The 19,866-nt window shown below is 37.7% G+C and overlaps 1 protein-coding gene across 1 annotated transcript in view; it reads left to right on the plus strand.

Annotated features, from left to right (window-relative positions):
- Positions 1–19,866, plus strand: part of Pdxdc1 (pyridoxal dependent decarboxylase domain containing 1) — a 57,216-nt gene that overhangs the window by 16,855 nt on the left and 20,495 nt on the right. Inside the window, exons 4-9 of the mRNA XM_012517646.2 lie at positions 1,992–2,072; positions 7,885–8,031; positions 8,846–9,035; positions 12,106–12,174; positions 13,732–13,810; positions 19,766–19,850. Coding sequence (XP_012373100.2) covers positions 1,992–2,072; positions 7,885–8,031; positions 8,846–9,035; positions 12,106–12,174; positions 13,732–13,810; positions 19,766–19,850 — 651 coding nt within the window. The remainder of the gene's footprint in view (positions 1–1,991; positions 2,073–7,884; positions 8,032–8,845; positions 9,036–12,105; positions 12,175–13,731; positions 13,811–19,765; positions 19,851–19,866) is intronic.

Below are 19,866 nucleotides of genomic sequence, written 5' to 3' on the forward strand. Positions count from 1 at the left end.
GACTTTTTGATAGAAATATTGTGAGAAATATTTTAATTTGGTAATATTTATCATTTTTGTAATACCTCAAATGAAAATGTCATTTGTAATGTTGATTGGCAGAGTGATTTAATTTTTTACAACTAAAACAAATCAATCAAATCTTTGGGGTTTGAACTGGGTTGGAGGTGAGGGAGTAGCTGACTACAATTTTCACAGGATGTTTGCAGTCAATCTGGAATTAAGGTCTGAGCCCGGCTTTTCCTGAGACAAACATTTTTTCTTTTATAACCAGGAAACAGCAGTTAGGTCAACAGTACAACTCCCTTAAAATGTACATTGACTTGAATCAGTTGTCAAGGTTACATGGGGGAACGTCACAATATTATAGTCAGTGTTACATCTAGCATACCTGGATATCAATATTATAAAATAGTCACCCCCGAAATAAAATAGTCTTCCCTACTTTAGCATGAATTGTGCTGATTTAAAGCCCTCTAAGCTGGGTTTGGTGGTGCACTTGGAAGACCAAGACAGAGGATTGCCATGAGTTTGAAGCCAGCATTGACTACATAGTAAGTTCAAGGCCAGTCTGGACACATAGTGAGATCCTGTCTCAAAAGAATAACTCAACATAGGAAGCAAATCCTGTAAATCTCCTTAAAGGGAAAAAAGGGTTTAGGTTTTGTTTGTTCTTCTAATTGTTTAGAAGAACAGCAGGTTCCCTGGAAGAGATACTTCCAGAAACATCTATAATTGTCAGAATGACATTAAAACCAGTGACCAGGAGTATATACACTTAGTGCCAGTATCAAACATTTGAAACCAATAATATGCTAGGTATAGGGTTAAATGCTTTGTAGGCACTGTCAGCTTTCACCATCGCCTTTTTATAACATGGGTTTAGTAAGTTGAGATAGCTTATTATAAGCGAGTACCACTGTGCTAGGCCCTTCTGCCTTTTTATATAGACTTCTGACTTTTCTAACACACTTGATATATATTCTCAATGTGTCTCAAGTTTTCCTCTGCCCTACAATGTCTGAGGGGCTCCCTCTTATTTGAAGGAAGAATGGGTTTCTTGGCATTGTTTTGACAGTACTTCTCTTTTGAAAGAGGGAATTTTAATCATTTCCTTATTAGTAGAAATAACATTTTAGCATTAGTATATAACAAGTTGCCTTGCTGTTGCTTACTACTTTAGCCATGTGAATTCTCATAATTTTCTGCCTGCTCATGTAATGAGCAATGAGTAACATATCTTGGATAGAAATTTGTTTATATTCTAAGTAGATCTCAAGTTTCCCAGCTTGAGAAACGTGTAATGATGTTTACATGTTTAATGCAGTTAGTGTAAGTAAACAAGTCTTGTAGGTGGAGTAAAACAAGATGTACCAGTAGAATTAGAGTGTTCTCACTGCTTTTTTGACCTTCTAGTATGTGTGTGTGTGTGTGTGTGTGTGTGTGTGTAGTACTTGGGATTAAATTTGTATGAGCCAAATGTTCTACTACTGAGCTACATCCTCAGAACTTTTTTGAGACAGTTCTAAGTTTCCTGTCCTCAAACTTAAGATCCTTCTGCCTCAGCTTCCTGAATAGCTGGGATTATAGGCCAGTACCACTGTGCTAGGCCCTTCTACCGTCTAATATGGACTTTTGGCTTTTCTAACACACTTGATATATATTCTCTATCTTTAAAATTCAGATAAGCTGGTATGGAAATATTGCTGATGAAGTTTTTAAAAACCAAACTCACATTAGATAGAAGAGTTATTACAAGTAAGATAATCAGGATTCAGTTTAACTTGAAGTTTTATTTTTTTATGAAGTGTAACTATCTCAAGATATCTCTTTTATCATGTAGCTACTCAACTAAAAAGATTTAAAAAACTTGCTAAAGCTGGCTTGGATGAGAGAAATAGTTGTGGGTGGAGTGGGGAGAGGTGTGTATGTGTGTAGATGAGTATGCATACATTTTCTCTACCAGTCCATCAACTCTTTTTATCCTGCAGTGGACAAGATATGGTGAGCATCCTACAGCTAGTTCAGAATCTGATGCACGGAGAGGACGATGAGGAACTTCAGAGCACCCGGTAATGGAGAATGGCTGAAAGCTCCCTTTTGAAAGTCTGGGCGTGCTTGATTTCATTAGCAATTCCATTCTTACAAGTGACTCTAATAAGAAATTGTGTTGTATTATGGGTTAAATATTATACTGAGATGTTTTCTCTTTTCAGAAATAATTCATGTATTTTAGGTAATACATATAAGTATATATATATTTATTTATTTTTTTGTTGGAACCAGGGATTGAACTCAGGCCCTTGCGCTTATCAGGGAAGTGCTTATTCTACTGAGCCATCTCCCCAGCCCTAGGTAATATGTTTTGTAAAAGGAAGAAATTTACTAAAATTAGATCCAGCCAGGCATGTTGGTATATATCTGTAATCCCAGCATGCAGGAGGGCTAGCCTGAATTTCATAGTGAGACCTTGTCTCAGAAAAAATATTTCAGGCCAGAGAGATAGCTCAGTAGGATAAGATCCTGAGTTCAATCCCTGGTACTGAAAAAAAAAAGAAAGAAAAAAGAAAAAATAGTATTTCAAAAATAAGTAAATAATATAAGGGCCAGCCAGATAGCTCAGTGGACCGAAGTGCATGCTTAGGCAGATGCAGGGTCTGGGGTTTGTTTCGTGGCCTGCCCTGCTGTGCTGGCCTTGCCCCAGGGTACGCTGAGACAACTGAGACTGGGCATGGTAGCACACCTGCAATCCCAGTGTTTGGGAGACTAAAAACTGAATCACTACGAGTCTGATCTATGTAGTGAGACCCTACAGACCCTGTACTAAATACATTAAAAAAAAAAAAGTACGTAATATTAGACCGTATAATTTTTATGCTATGGAGTCCTACCAAAGCTGTGTGCTTTTCCACTTCTGCTTGCTAGAATTGCTGTAGTTTTCTTTTCTTCTTCTTCTTCTTCTTCTTCTTCCTCTTCTTCTTCTTCTTCTTCTTCTTCCTTTTTTTTTGCGGAACCAGGGATCGAACTCAGGCCCTTGCGCTTGCCAGGGAAGTGCTTATTCCAATGAGCCATCTCCCCAGCCCCTACTGTAGTTTTATTGGTGACAATCCACATCATCTGGGAATCATCCAGTTCTTTTATTTATTCATCTACTTAACTAATTTCATTTTGTCTTCTATGTTTCAAATTTTTGTAATAATGTGTTCTTGTTCAAAATTCAGTAGATAAAAAAGTATACAAAGACAGTTTTCCTCTCTACCTCTGCCTCCCTAATTCTCTTCCCTAGGACGGTATTACTAGTTTCTTATATATGCTTTCTTCCCAATTTTGCATATGTGTAGACATCGACAAAATGTCTATAGCCAGGCTGGGGAGATAGCTCAGCAATCTAAGCGCCTGCCTGGCAAGTGCAAGGAACCAGGTTTTATCTCTGGTATTGCATGCCCTGCAGAGCTGGCCACTGAAACTGTGTGTGGTAAGGAACACCTATAATCCCAGTGCTGGGGAGGCTGAGACAGGAGGATCACTACGAGTCTAAGCTGTGCAGCAGGACCCTGTACCAAATACATAAATAAATAAAAGATTTAAAAAATGTCTACAGCCATCTTCTCCAAAACATAATATGCCCAGAGTCAGCACGCTGCTTTTTCCCCAGAGTTCATTGCATATCAGTAAAAAAAAGGAGCTTTATCTTTCAGAGATATTTAGTTGTACTTTGAATGACTGACCTGTATTTTATGTAACTAGTCTGTTCATATTTTATTGGAAAAAAACTTCACTGTAGCTAGTGACTTTGGACATGTCATTTCTTCTCCTCCTCCTCCTCCTTTGATTCTCCTTTCTCTTTCCCACCTTTTGTTTTTTCTTTTGATAGTGAGGATTGAATCCAGGGCCTGTGCACTGAACTACATCCCCAGCTTTTAAAAATTTTGAGATGGGGTTTTATTTATTTATTTATTTTATTTATTTATTTATTTATTTTTGCTAAACTAGGCTTCATTTTGGAAAAGAGAACTGAATTAGATTTTAGTGGAGGTCATGGGCAAGAAGGGGTACCCCAACAGTATTGTACCCCCAAGGGTGGGCTGAGGGCCAAGCTGAGCCTCAAGTGGGTCTCTTGCTCCCAATGCTCCCTTGTACAGCTGTCTCCTCATGGGCTCTGGGGCAGCCTCGGGAGAGGTGCAAAGTTGCATTAAACTCAAACTTGTGATCCTTCTGCCTCAGCCCTCCAGAGATAATAGCTATATGCTAAGAATGAGTCATTTCTTACAGAGGCAAATGTCCGGGGGATGAAATCTTAGCAATGTGGTGGGGGGTAAGGTAGTATGTACATTTGTAATTTCAACAGTACTATGTCTTCCTTCTTGGAGTTATGCTAATTGACAGTCCTAGTAGTAGTATATGAGAATATCTCATTTGCCATGTCTTTGCCTGCAGTGGTGTTATCAAATTTAAGGATCTTTAATAAGTGAAAAGCAGTATGCTGGTGTGGTATGTCAGCATAATTTAAAATTACTTCTCTTGGGGCTGGGGAGACGGCACAGTAGAATAAGCACTTGCCTGGCAAGCGGAAGGGCCTGAGTTCAATCCCCGGTTCTGCCAAAAACAACAACAAAAACAAAAAAACAAAACAAAAAAAAAGTACTTTTCTTTTGAACCAGGTTAAGTCTCTTTTTTTGTCTATTTTAAGACTTCCAATATTTTTATTTCCCTTTTTGTAAACTGACTTTTGCCCATGATCCTGTTTGGTTCTTTGTCTTTTTCTTACTGTTTATAGCTAATAGTTGTACCTTTTTCTTCTTTTTCTTTTTTATAGGTTTCTTTTTTTTTTTTTTTTCTGGCGGAATCAGGGATTGAATTGAGGCATTTGCACTTGCCAGGGAAGCGCTTATTCCACTGAGCCATCTCCCTGACCCCTATAGGTTTTCTTTATAAAAGAAATTGATCCATCCATTTTAATTAAATATAAAGGAAAAAAGTAACTCCTCTTGAATATGCTGTATTATTTTCAGTATATCTAATGCCAAAAATTGATCTATAGTAGTTCTAAAAGTATTTTCTACTAATATTATCCTAGTTATACCCTCCATATTTGTTTGTTTTGGTTTTTGTTTGAGCATTGGAACCCAGGGCCCAATGCATGGTACTACTGAGTTGTAGTCCTCCAACCTCCTCCTCTGTACTTTATTTATTTATTTATTGGTACTGGGAATTGGACTTATAACCTTGTACTTGCCAGATAGGCACTATGCCACTAAGCTGTCTTCCCAGCCCTTCATTTTTTTATTTTTTAAAGAATAAAAAATAATAATAATAAATAAAAAAATAAAGAATACAAAATGGTAACATACAAACACACACACACACACACTAGAAGAAATGGTATAAAATTTCATTAAAATAATAGGAATTCAACAGTGGTTGTTGTATTACATAATATCTTCAAAACCAAGGAAGTGTCAGAGGAGTCAGATGAGGATATGGGATTTGGTCTCTTTGACTGATCACCAAAAAGCAAACTATTCAGCCTGCCTGATTGGCAAAACAAGGAATAAAGGCATAATTCCCTTTCAAAAAAAAAAATGTTATCTCCAAATTAGTTGTTTAGGTTACCAGATACAAACCTGCAAAATTAGTATAAACCAAAGTTATAAAAAATTTAAAAAGTAGGGCTGGGGAGATGGCTCAGTGGAATAAGCACTTCCCTGGCAAGTGCAAGGGCCTGAGTTCAATTCCCGGTTCCACAAAAAAAAAAAAAAAAATTAAAAAGGAAAACTAAAAATAAAAAAATAAGCATTAACTGCTCCTTTCAATAGACCCACAGAAATTAGCAGTATAATTACCCAAGCTATCCTGCAATCCTGCATGTATACATAAATTTATCTTTTTCCCTTTCCTCATCCCACTTTTTCCTTCCCATATCTATTATACCTTTTAGATTTTATTTACTCTTCCTTTGTCTTACACTAACGAGACAATCTGATGTTTGTACATGCAGGTCTGATTTATTTCACTTAGCAGTACAGTCTCTAGTTGTATGTATTTACCTATTAAAAAACCTTTTTTCTTTTTGTGGTACTGGGGTTGAACTCAGGCCCTCGTACTTGCCAGGCAGGAGCTTATACCGCTGAGCTATCTCCCTAGCCCTTCTATTTACCTATAAAAGCTTCAAATGTATCTTTTTTTAATAGCTGAATAATACTCCATTATGTAAAAATACCACATCTTTTATATCCATTTCTTAGTTGATGGGCATTTGGGTTGTTTCCAAGATTTAGCAATGACAACTTGTGCTGCTATAAAAAACATGGGTGCACATAAATCACTGTGGTATAATGTTTTCAGTTCTTTTGGGAAAATACCTAGGAGGGGAATAACTGGCTTGAGTGGGACCTCTAATCCTAGCTTTTTGAGGAGTCTCCATACTGATCTCCATAATGGTTGTACCAGTCTGCACCTCCACCAGCAGTGGAGAAGGGTTCCTTTTCCCCACAGCCCCTCCAGCATTTGTTATTGGTTGTCTTGATGATGGCCATTCTTTTTGGTATAAGATGGAATCTCAGCATTGTTTTAATTTGCATCTCTTGAATGACCAATGATGTTGAATATTTTTCCTATACTTGTTGGCCATTTGTGTCTCTTCGTTTGTGAAGTATATATTCATCTCAGATATCCATGTTTGTATTTGGTCTTTGAATTTTGGAGGCCTGATTGTTTTTAATTCTTTATATGTTATAGATAGGAGTCCTTTGTCTGAGGAACAGTTGGGTATAATTTTTTTCCCACTTCATGGGTTTTCTTTTCACTGTTTGTTATTTCTTTTGATGTGCAGAAATTTTTCAAATAGATGAGATCCCAATTGTTGATTCTTTGAAGAATTTCCTGTGTTGTTTGATTTTTGTTCATAAAATCTACCTTATCCCTATGTCTTTAACATTTCTACCTACTTTCTCCTCCAGAAGATTTAGTGTTTCAGTTTTATATTTTATATCTGTGATCCATTTTAACTGAAGTTTTGTGCATGGTGATAGACTTGGGTCTAATTTTACCCTTTGGCATGTGGAAAGCCAGTTTTCCCAGCACCATTTATTAAAGAGGCTATCTTTCTCCCAGTGAAGATGTTTGGCCCCTTTATCTAAGATAAGGTGGCTGAGTGTATTTGTAGTTGAGTCTGCATCTTCTAATCTGTTCCAATGGTCCTCAGGTCTGGTTTGTTTGTTTTTTTTTTTTTCCAGTACCATTTTGTCACAGCTTTGTAGTATAATTTCTTTCTTTCTTTTTTTTTCTTTTTTGTTTTTTCTTTTCTTTTTTTTTTTTTTTTCTCTACCTGGGATTGAACTCAGGACTTTATGCTTGCCAGGCAAGTGCTTATTCGACTGAGCTATCTCCCTCCTGGCCTTGTAGTATAATTTCAAGTCAGGGATTGTGATGCCTCTTGCCTTTCTTGTGTTGCCCAGTGTTGCTTTTGCTATTCTCCTCTGTACTTCTTAAGGCTGGTATTTAATGTTTTAAATATATTATTAAATATATTAAAAGGAAATTATTCAAAAGCAGTTTGTACATACTCATTAAGGGATATTTACTTTTTCATTTAAAGACTTTAAGATTGAAAACATTTCTTTCTCAAAAGCTACAACTAAACCTCTTCAATAAGAGGGATAATAATCTCTGAGGACTTGAATTTTAATGCTATTTCTCCCAAACTTTCAGTACCTTATATTGCATTGAATTTTCTGAATTTGTGTAAATTTCTGCCTTCTGGACAGTAAGTAGATTTCAAGTCTGCAAGATTTCTTAAGGAACATTGTGTCCCTTAAGTTTTGTTTTTTATTCTTTGACTCTTAACACTTTTTTTAAAAAAATCTAATGAACTTTTATTAACAGAATCCAGAATATTGGAGAACAAGGTCACATAGCTTTATTGGGACATAGTCTGGCAGCTTATATTTCAACTCTGGACAAAGAGAGGCTGAGAAAACTTACAACTAGGATACTTTCAGATACCACCTTGTGGCTCTGCAGAATTTTCAGGTAAAAACATAAGATTTACTTCCCCTAAAGTTTGTTTGAGTCAGATATCAGGATCTTTTGTCTGGAGCTATACTGGGCTTAACCTGAGCAGCTATACTGCTGGTTGGAAGGGTTGCTTAACCTTATGCCTCAGTTTTATCATCTGTTCAGTGGGGTAAGCATTAGTATTACATCACAGACTTACGTGGTTTAAGTGAGCTCATGGATTAATACATTTAAAAAGTTGAGACTATAAAGCACCTGTGTTTGATAGTGTCAGCATTTATTTTTAATTACAATTATCACATGTTAATAGGAGGTAGAGCAATGATTTAAACTTTCATTTTATTCTCTCTCCTTCTCTAGGAGATTGTGAAGCATAAAAAAACCCCAGGTCGATTGTAATAAAACAAAAAGTTGTTTTATTAAGCATAAAACAATTAGCATTTTTGACAGCTTTATTTATTCTGCATGTCTTAGGACTGAAACTCTGCTAACAACCATACCTGCATTTCCAGTCCTGGCCAACATAAGCCAGAACTGTGATATTCAGGCTTTTTGTATCCAGAAGATTTCTAATCTTTGTTTTCCATACTCTCTGCTTTTTCTAGATTACTGGTATGGATAAAAGGTCACTGCCACTCTTTTTTATAACCTCTAACTGCAGTGTGGTCAGCCATTTAAATGGAGGTGTTTCACATTTCTACCCTCTCTGCTTGACCTAGGTGAAAATATCAGTCTGGCTTAACAGAAGAATTGATTCCATGATTATAAGATTATAAATCAGAATTAATCAGAAATAGGAGAACATTAATAAATAGGTGTCTTTTAATAGGTATGAAAATGGCTGTGCTTATTTCCATGAAGAAGAAAGAGAAGGACTTGCCAAGATCTGTAGGCTTGCCATTCATTCTCGATATGAAGACTTTGTAGTAGATGGATTCAACGTGTTATATAACAAAAAGCCTGTTATATACCTGAGTGCTGCTGCTAGACCTGGTCTGGGCCAGTACATTTGTAATCAGGTAATTTTTTTCTTTTTTCTTTGAGATGGGGTCTCACTATGTTGTCCAGAATGGCCTTGAATTTCTGAGTTAAAGCATTCACTCTGCCTCAGCTGGGACTACTAGTATGGCACATACCTGTCTTGAAACTTTGAAAGCTGTGGACTTATTTCTTTAGTTGGTATTCTTTTCAAGTGGAAAGGAAGATAGTCTTCATATATGCTTGTTTTGTTATGTAAAAAATATGGTGGTATTGAATTCAGAAATACCACAGTCAACATTTTATCTTGTTTTTCCAGACAAAGTGTGTGTATTCTTACATAGTATCTGGATTTTTTCACTTACTGTTGTAATGAGAGTAATATATCATGTTTTAACAATTCAAGTAAAACTTATTTTTAATATCTTCATGATAATTCCTGGACATCTTGGTACATAAAGCTTTGCCAAACTGGGTGTGGGTCCTATTCCTGTAATTGCAATACTTGAGAGGCTCAGGGAGGAGGGAACTGCAAGTTCAAGGCCAGTCTGGGCTACATATCAAGACACTATCTTAAAAAAGAAAAAATTTTGTCTATATTTGGAATTTTATTCTCTTCATAGCTTTTCAGAGCCAATCTAGAATTTTTTTTTCTTCTGTGTTTTAGGGAAGGGTCTACAGCATGTTCAGGGTCTCACTACTAGATCGGACTCATAATGATTCTATTTACAGCCTCCAAAGTGGTAGGATTATAGGCACGTGCCACTATGCCCAGTCTCAGTGCGCCCCAGCGGTGGGGCCAGCACAGTAGGCCTGGGGATCGAACCCCCAGCCCCTGTGCCTGCTTGCAGGTGCTTTAATCCACTAAGCTATTTGGCTGGCCCTTTTTTATTTTTTATTCCTGTATTTTTTAGGGAAGTGTCTACAGGGTGTTTAGGATCTCACTACTAGATCAGACTACTGATTCTCCTGTTTACAGCTTCTCAAATGCTGGGATTACAGGTACATACCACCATGCCCAGTCTCAGTTGCTGTCTCAGCATGCCCTGAGTGTGGGGCTGGCACAGCAGGCCTGGGGATTGAACCCTGGCCCCTGTGCCTGCTTGCAGGAGCTTTAATTCGCTGAGCTATTTGGCCGGCCCTTCAATCTAGAATTACTAGATCAAAGAGCATTACCATTTTTAAAATTCATGCTTGGATGTAACCTAGCTGAGGGAACTACTTTGAGATAAGGAATTGTTAACTCTCTTGACCAGAAATGCTTAACACAAAACCCATAGGATTTGAGGGTTGATAGGAGATGTGAAGGCCCTGGGAGATGAACAGAAGAAATTCATGGACTTAAGCTGATGCTGAGCTATGAAGACTGATCACAAGAGATTATGTCCTCTTCTTGAGGTTATACAAAGTGGGGAGTAGTTTTTGTTGCAGGAACTGGACCCAAGGCTATACTCCTAGGCCATTTTATTTTTTTATTTTGAGACTGGTTCCCACTAATTTGCTAAGTTGCTAAGTTTGGGGCTGAACTTTCAATTTTCCAGCCTCCTCTCAGAGTGTGGGAGTTCTGTGTTCTTGTAGAAACAGGATATAAATTATTTGAGTACGTACTCTAAACCATGCTCCTGTGAATCTGAAGCTGTCTTGGGATAGCAAACTAATCACCAAAACATGAGTTAGGGTATTTTGTTAACTGAGAAAAGCAAGTGGCAATCTGTTGACTATGTGTGATGGTTGTGTTCATATTTTTTAAAGTATGTGTCTTGTTTTGAGCATGGCACATATCTGTAATCTCAGAATTTGAGAGGCTAAGACAGGAGGATCACTGAGAGTTTGGGGCCAGCCTGAAGCACATAATGAGACCCTGTCTAGTAAAAGAATGTATGTGTTTATATAAATATTTTAATACCTAAGAAACAGGGCTGGAGAGATGGCTCAGTGGTCTAAAGCACCTACTTGAAACAAGCTTGGCAAAGCACACAGGGACCACGGTTCGATCCCCAGCACCACATGCCAGCCAGACCCGCCCCCTGGTGGGCTGAGCTGGCCACACACACACACAATAAATAAGTGTAATAATACCTAAGAAACAGATTTATCTGTATACGTATATTTATACCTAGAAAATGTCTGGAAAATTATATGCTGCACTGTTACTAGTGGTAAATTAGTGCCTTAAACTGCCTAGTTTTTAATGATTTGTTTCATTTGTTATCACTTTTGTAACATTTTCAAAGATCATAGGACTGGGGACATATATAGCCCAGTAACAGAGCACCTTACCTACCAGAGTAAGGTCCTGGGTTCAATCCTCAATGCTGCTTTAAAAAAGTCCTTTAAGGGGAAAAATAATGTGTGAATAAATTACTAACTTTTGGGCCTTTAAATGTTACCAAATCTTAGTTATACAGAACAATATGCTGCAACTGTTTACAATTCTAAAACTATAAATTCCACAAGGATTTGGAAGCTAGAAATATGAAATTAATTTGACAGTAATAACTTTCCATAACACTGACTTCATTTAGTTAAGAAATGTACATCTGCTAATACATACTTGTTTTTAGGGGTGGGTGGATCCATAAATAAGATATTGTTCTTGAAATGCCTTTATCTAGTGTTATTTACCAGAAATGCTTGGAGGAGGAATCCTAAATTACCCTTCAACATTCTGGGCACTCAATAATTGCTTTCTTTGAAAAAGTCTTTTTGTTTATATTACTTGACTATTTTAGAAAATTTTATATTGTGTCCTCTTGTAAAGTGCTTGGAAATTAACTTTTTTGTAATGACTTTCCAAATGTACTTTAACATACAGTGATGATATTAATATTAAGAATTCCTTAGGGGAGAAATTTCTTTTTTAGATAGGGTCTTGCTGTGTAGTTCACTGTGTAGTTAAAGCTGGCCTCAGACTTGCAGTGATCCTCTTACCTTAGCCTCCTGAACTCTTGCACCATCATACTTGCTGAGACTTTTTTCTTTTTAAATAATAAGTATGTCTTGTCCTAAAACACTCGATATTTCACAGTCATAAGTGAATTTTTAAATTTTTTTTGATAAGTGAATATTTACAAAGATCTTTGTACTAAAGTTGTGTGTTTCTTCTTACAGCTTGGTTTACCCTTTCCATGTTTGTGTCGTGTGCCCTGTAACACTATGTTTGGATCTCAGCATCAGATGGTGAGTTATCCTTTTGTTTTATAAAGTAACATGAAATTGTATTTTGAAACTGTGTCATCTTTTCAGCTGAAGTTCTCTTTGCTGGCCTTCACATAATGACTAGCTTTTATTTGCTGCTTTAGTCTTTCTGTTGCTTCTGTGTTTGAATGTCCATAAGGCTGGCCAATGTGTAGGTCAGGCGAACCTAGCTTTTAAGGACTCTTGTAATCATATGTCACTTGCTTCTTTTCTTCTTTCTGGGGGAAAGGAGTGAGTATTGAATCCAGAGCATCATGTATACTAAAAATACATTATATCCAGCCCTATCACATTCTTTAAACAGAAACATGGTAACCAATTAAGCACCAGAAATTCCTTCTAAAGTTAATACTTTTAAGTAATTATTCAATGGCTTGTGTTCGTGAATGGCAGATTGTGATATTGAGATTCTTTGTAATCTTGCGATTGAGCTGGTTTTATTTTTAGACATGCAAGTGATAAACTTCTGCATATTAAAAAAGCTGGAGGAAAAGGAATAGATTTTAGATTTCTGTATTCTTTTTTCGAGGTAGTTTCATTTTTAATTTAAATATATCAATATTGGGCCAGCCAAATAGCTCAGCAAATTAAAGCACCTGCAAGCAGGCCCAGGGGCTGGGGTTCAATCCCTGGGCCTGTCCCCCTGGCCCTGCCCCTGGAGTACGCTGAGGTGGCAATTGAGACTGGGTGTGGTGGCATGTACCTGTAATCACAGCACTTGAGAGGCTGTGAACAAGAGGATCACTTGAGTCCAATATAGTAGTGAAACCCTAAGCACTCTGTAGACCCTTCCCTAAAATACAAAAAAAAAAAAAAAAAAAAAAAAAGATATATCAGTATCAATGTAGATTCTTGTGTTTTTCTTTTACTCTTTTTGAAGAGATTGAGAGATCTTTCTTTCTTTCTTTCTTTTGGTATCAGGACCTTGTGCTGAGCTATCTCCCTGGCACAGAGAGACCATTTTTCTTTTCTCTATTTAGGTTAGGGTCTACAGGGTCTCATTACCTCCCAAATGCTGGGATTACATGTCCAGTCTCAATCTCCATCTCAGGGTACCCCAAGGGCAGTAAAGCAGGCTAAAGCAGGCACTTTAGTCTGCTGAGCTATCATTCTGGCCCCCAACATTTTCATTAAATGTAAATATTTAAAACCAGAGAAATACTGGTCCTGCTGGTCCTACATATATACCACATTTTTTATTTGTTTGTTCAGATAGGATCTCACTGTGGACTTTAGACTAACCTTAAGCTCACTCTGTAATCTATGTTGGGCTCAAACTCGTAATCCTGCCTCTGCCTCCCAAGTGTTGGGATTATAGGCATTTACACTATGCTCAGAAGTATACTTTTTTTATATCATTGAAGTAATTTTTTCTTATTAGTCTTTAAAGAAAACAGATAGTTATGAATAAAAATTGACATGAGTAATTTTGAGACTCATGAGGTTCCTTTGGAAGTCATACTTTTTCATTGTATAACTTTTAGCTTCATGTTTTTGTGGGGCTTTATTTTTATTTATTTTTGTTTTATCTTGTCTCAGGATGTTGCCTTCCTAGAGAAACTGATTAAAGATGATATAGAACGAGGAAGACTGCCCTTGTTGCTTGTTGCAAATGCTGGTAGGTATCATAAACTTGAATCTTTGATTTTGCATGTATAAAGGGAGTACTTTGTCTAAAAAGGCCAAGTCTGGCTGGTGAGCTATCTCAGCAGACTAAGTGTCTGCTTAGGCAAGCACAGGGACTGGGGTTTGATTCCCATACTGTATGCTTTGCCAGCCCTGCCCCAGGACGTGCTGAGCCCTCCACGGAGTCTGGGCATGGTGGTGCACACCTGTAATTCCAGCACTGTGGAGGCTTAAAACAGGAGGATCACTGCGAATCCCAGATGTGTAGTGAGACCCTGTACAAAAGTAAAATAAAATAAAGCAAACTGGCCAACTCTGAAGAAATGTTTGTGTACTCTGTTTAAGACAGACTGTATCCACATAGTGGTTAGAGCTACTTATTAAAAGTTAGGTATTTATATTTTACAAACTCCTCTCACCCCCATGCTGGGGTTTGAACTTAGAGCTTAGCACTTGCTTAACAAGTACTGTACAATTGAGCGACTTGCCCAGCCCTAAAATGTACTCTTAAATATCCACTTTGTAGATAGCAGGTCAGCTACCACTTCTGCTATTTATTGTATTGAATTCGACATTCTACTTGAAGTCCTAGATTGTGTAACAAGGCAAGAAAAATAATTACATTATATTTAGATTATAAAAGAAGTAAAACTGTCTTGATTTATTAATTTATTTTTTTTTTCTTGAGACAGGGTCTCACTATATAATACAGGCTGGTCTTGAACTTGCTAATATAAATCAGGCTGACCTTGAACTCATGGTGATCCTCCTGTCTCAGCCTTCCAAATGCTGAGATTACAAGTTTGCTCTACCACACTGGGTTTTATTGATGATTGTATAGGTAGCTACTGAAGAAACTAAAGAAACAGCTAGTGAAATTAATTAGTAAACCTAGCAAGGTTGCTGGATTTTTACCTACTATCAATGCACAGAAGGAAATAGAATTTAAAATATTTATAATAGCACAAAAACATGAAAAATTTATAGTTAACAAAATACATGAAGAATCTGTACACTGAAAACGATAGAATGTTGATGAAAGAAACAAGACTCAAATAGGTGGACTGATATACTACGTGTTGGTCAGTATGAAGTCAGTTCTCCCTAAAATGATCTGTATATTCACCTTAATGTCAATTTCAGGAAGTTGCAGTTCTGTCCTGTCCCTTCCATTCCCTCTTACCCCTTCCCTCTGCCCTTCCTTTATCCTTTTCCTTTGTCCTGTCCTGTCCTGTCTTGTCCTGTTCTATTTATAATGGGAATTGAACTCAGGGCTTTATGCTTGCCAGGCAGGCACTATGCTGCTGAGGTATTTCCAAAGCCCACTGTGGTTTCTTATATACAGTGATTCTAAACCAATCATGGAAATGCAGAGGAGCTGAGAATAACCAAAATAATATTGAAAAGAACAGATTTGAAAGACTTACCTTATCTGATTTCAAGACTTATAAAGCTACAGATAGGGGCTGAGAGCATCTTCATTGGTAGAACACATGATCAGCATGTGTGAGGCCATGGCTTCAAGTTCCAGCACATGCCCACACAAATAAAACTACAAATAATCAAAACTTGGTGAGATTAAATGAAGAGAACATAGAAAGTTCACAAATGCTTGCATGATGTGTTATCACTTTGTTTTGGTTGTGGTACTGAAGGCCTTCACACTGAACGACATTCCCAGCTTATTTTTTATTATTTAATTTGAGACAGGGTCTCACCAGGTTGCCCAGGTAAGGCTTAGATTTTCAGTCTTCCAGTTACAGCCTCCTAGAGTGCTAGGATTATAGTGATATACCACTATACTCAGATAATCATTTAATTTTAACAATAATACCTACATAATTGAAGGGAATAACAATAATCTGGTAGTCTTTTTCCACCAGTAGTCTTGGAACAAGTGGACTATCCATATAGAAAAAAACTGAATCTCACTCATATCTATCTATAATATGTGTGTATATGTAAATAAACTACAGATGACTAACATTCCTAAACATAACAGCTAAGGTAATAAAACTTGTAGAAGAAAATAAAAGGTCTTTATGATGTTCAGTGTTAGGAAAAATTTCTCAAGACACAAAAAGCATTTTTGATAAATTAGATTTTATCAGAAATTAAAAGTGTGATTGGGGATATAGCTCAGTGGTAGTGCATGTGATTAGTATATGCAAGCCTCTGGAGTCAATTCCCAGCACCAAGAAAAAAGAAACTTTTTGCTATTTGAAAGAAACCCTATTAAGAAAACCAAAAGCAAGCTACAGAATGGGAGAAGTATTTGCAAAACAGTTTTCTGAAAATGTTTTACAATATGTGAAGAATTCTTACAAATCAATAAGACAGCTAATACAGTTATTAAAATGAAGATTTGAACAGGCATGTCACCAAAGAAATGTAAGTATATAAACACTCAAAAAGATGTTTAGGGCCGGGGGTGTGGCTTAGTGGTACAGCACCTGTCTGGCAAGCAGAAGGCCCTGGGTTCGATTCCTGGTACCAACAAAAAAAAGATGCTTAATATCACTAGTCATTAGAAAAATACAGTTTAAAACCAGTGAGAACTGGGGATGATGCTCAGTGACAGTGCTTACCTCACATATGGAAGGCTCTCTTTGGTTCCCAGGACCACATACTTACCCCAAAACAAACAAAAAGCACACTGTGGCATATCTGTTAGAATGCAAAAAACAATTACAGTACCAAATGCTAGAGAGTATGCAGAACAGCTGGAACTTTAATGGATTCCTAGTGGGTATGCAAAATCTTACAATCCTTCTGAAAAATTTTTGCCAGTTCTTCAAAAGGCTAAACAAAATTACCATATAATAATATCAGTTCCTTATATAGGGATTTATCAAGAGAAATGAAAACATATCTCCACACCAAAACTTGTGTGAAAAAGTGAATAAGACAATACAGATGTCCATCTGTGAATGAACAGACCAACTGGGGTGTGTCTATTTAATACAGTACTAAGCAGTAAAAGGAACTATGTGTACCTGCCATCCCAGCACCATGGGAGACTGATGCAGGAAAATCACAAGTTTAAGCCTAGTCTGGGGAACTTAATGAAGCCCTGTCTTAGAAAAAAAGAGAATTAAAAATGAAGAATTGCAGACCTACACGTTGACATAGAGGAATTTCAAAAGTATGCTAAGTATAAAGCCAGACACAGTAAGTTATTGTTATGGTTTGTGTCTAGCTGTCCCCCCACCCCCAAGCCTCATGTAAGTTACGGGACAGACGCGGCTGGAGGAGCAGTGGGTGGCTTGAGGTGTGGGGCCAGAGGACCAGGGCAGCGCTTGAAGGGGGGGGCCAAAGAAGCGCAAACCATAAAACTGGCTAGCCTGTGCTTTCTCCGAGATGTGGAAAGGGTTGTCCTGGACATGGCAACACCCCAGCCTCTCCTTCACACCCTGTAGAGTTGGGGCAGAGTCTTGAAACCTACAGTAACTATGAGCTGAATAAACCTTTCGTTCCCTCATTTTGAGTGTCAGGTATTTGTCCCAGCAACAAGAGTAACTAAGACAGTTTTATAATGCATAATTCCGTTGGTAAGAAATTCTAGCTGAGCATGGTGGTGTGTATCTCCAGGAAAGTTACACAGAATTGCTGTGAGTTTAAAGTCAGCCTGAAAATGTAGCAAGTCCCATTTTTCAACAAAAGAAAAATTCTAGAAAAGATAAAACTATACTGAAAGAGGTCAGGATTGTCTGGGACCAGTGAGGAATTAGGAAGACGATTAACCACAGTAGGGATAATAAGTTTTTGAGATGATAGGAATAGTCTGTATCTTGATTAGTGATTATATATTATATAAGGGTGCACTGAGACAGCAATTGAGACTGGGAGTGGTGGCATGTGTCTGTAATCCCAGCTCTTGGAAGGCTGTAACAGGTGGATCACTGAGTCCAATCTAGTAGTGAGACCCTGAACACCCTGCACACCCAGTCCTAAAATACAAAAAAATAATAATAAAAATAAATATATATATGTATATATAATATATATATATTATATATGATATATATATATATATATATATATGTCTGTCAGAACTCATTGAGCTATATAGTTAAATGAATGGGATTATTGCCTGTGAATTAATTTCAATAAAGCTTTTTTTTAAAAAAAAAAAAAAAAAAGAAAATACTAGGGCCCAGGGAGATGACTCAGTAGAATAAGCACTTCCCTGGCAAGTGCAAGGGCCTGAGTTCAATCCCTGGTTCCGCAAAAAAAGAAAAGAAAATACTTAAATGTCTACTTTATTGCCAGCAATAAAAAACCGTTTCCTGCCTATCTACTGTATGTTTAAAAGGAAGCAAATGCACTCATATTCAGTCATTTAAAGACTGAAGGGACTACAGCTAGCATGTGACTGTGTGACTGGTCAATGGCCACAGTGTTGTGGCCAGAGTGCACATCTTGGGTTAGTCAGCAGACATTCTCAAGAAGTTCGAAAAGCAATCTGAATGTAGTTCAGTCGCTCAAGGTCTGTATTTGGAGAGTAGGATCATGCGGCACTGCCCCTCTGCTGGCATTTGATCTTGTTTCGCTTTAAAATTTGAGAGAGACTCCTGTGCAAAGGAAATTCTCTGCTCTTTTACTAGCACAGACTGTACAGAAGAACCACTGTCTTTGGCTGGGTTGTGGAGGCCTTTGGAGAGGGTGTGAACTCTTCTTACTAGTTGGGACTCTGACTGGAACATTACGGTAGTTGGGAAAATGCATGACTGCAAATTTTATTTTATTTTTTGTATTTTAGGGAAGGGTCTACAGGGTGTTTAGGGTCTCACTACTAGATCCGAATTGTAGCGATCCGCCTGTTTACAGCCTCCTAAGAGCTGGGATTACAGGTGTGCGCCACCACGCCCAATCTCAATCACTGTCTCAGTGTGCCCCGGGGGCAGGGCCAGCATGGCAGGCCTGGGGATGACCCTGGCCCCTGCGCCTGCTTGCAGGTGCTTTACTCCACTGAGCTATTTGGCTGGCCCTGCAAATTTCACCTAAGCCCTGTCTCAAAAGGATCGGTCCAGCAAAATCTGTAATGTAATCAAATTACCAAAGGAGTGGGAAAGGATAGTGTAGATCAGTAATGGTGAACCTTTAGGGATTTTAATGATAACAGACCACTGCAACACATATGCCATAGGTTTGCCACTTACTGTCCAGGCAAAAGCTACCATCAAAACAAAAATACTATAGCAATATTAGTATATAAAATAAACTTTGTGTGATAAAAAGCAATCTACTGAAAGAGTAGGAATGCTTATGAGATACGCCTTTGAAATACATAAAAGAAAGCTAAAGAAGAAACAGATGGAATGCATGTATAATTGGACAGGTCCACAGGCTTGGTGGGAGACTTCACTATATTTATTTTTTTTATGTATTTAGTACAGGGTCTTACTACACAGATCAGACTAATGGTGATCCTCCTGTTTTTAGCCTCTCAAGCACTGGGATTACAGTTGGGTGCCACCACGCCCAGTCTCAATCACCATCTCAGTGCACACTGGGGGTGGGGCTGGCACAGCATATGGTGCTGGGGATTGAACACTGGTCCCTGTGTCTGCCTAAGCAGGTGCTGTAGGTCGTTGAGCTATCTGGCCAGCCCTGACTATATCTTGAATTAACGGGAAGAATATATAGAAACTCATAAGAGATTTCAGAAATGCTATATATATGAATGCAAATCTTCAAAGCTTACATAAATCATCTTGCAAAAGAAATTAACTTTGGTCCACAGACTCAGAACAGTTACTTCCTATCTGGAGAAACATAGGGCTGGGGATATAGCTCAGTGGCACAAGCACCTGCCTGGCAAATGCAAGGCCCTGAGTTTGGTTCCTGGTCCAAAAACAAAAAGAAATGCTGTATATAAAATTTCTTATGCTTTTCAGAAAATACTTACTCCTTTTAATATTCTTGCCTATTTGTTTTATGGTAGGAACTGCTGCAGTTGGGCACACAGACAAGATTGGACGTTTGAAAGAGCTCTGTGAACAGTATGGCATATGGCTTCACGTGGATGGGTAGGTAGATGATCAG

The sequence above is a fragment of the Octodon degus genome, unplaced genomic scaffold (assembly GCF_000260255.1).
Source record: "Octodon degus isolate 3935 unplaced genomic scaffold, OctDeg1.0 scaffold00200, whole genome shotgun sequence".
NCBI lineage: Eukaryota > Metazoa > Chordata > Mammalia > Rodentia > Octodontidae > Octodon > Octodon degus.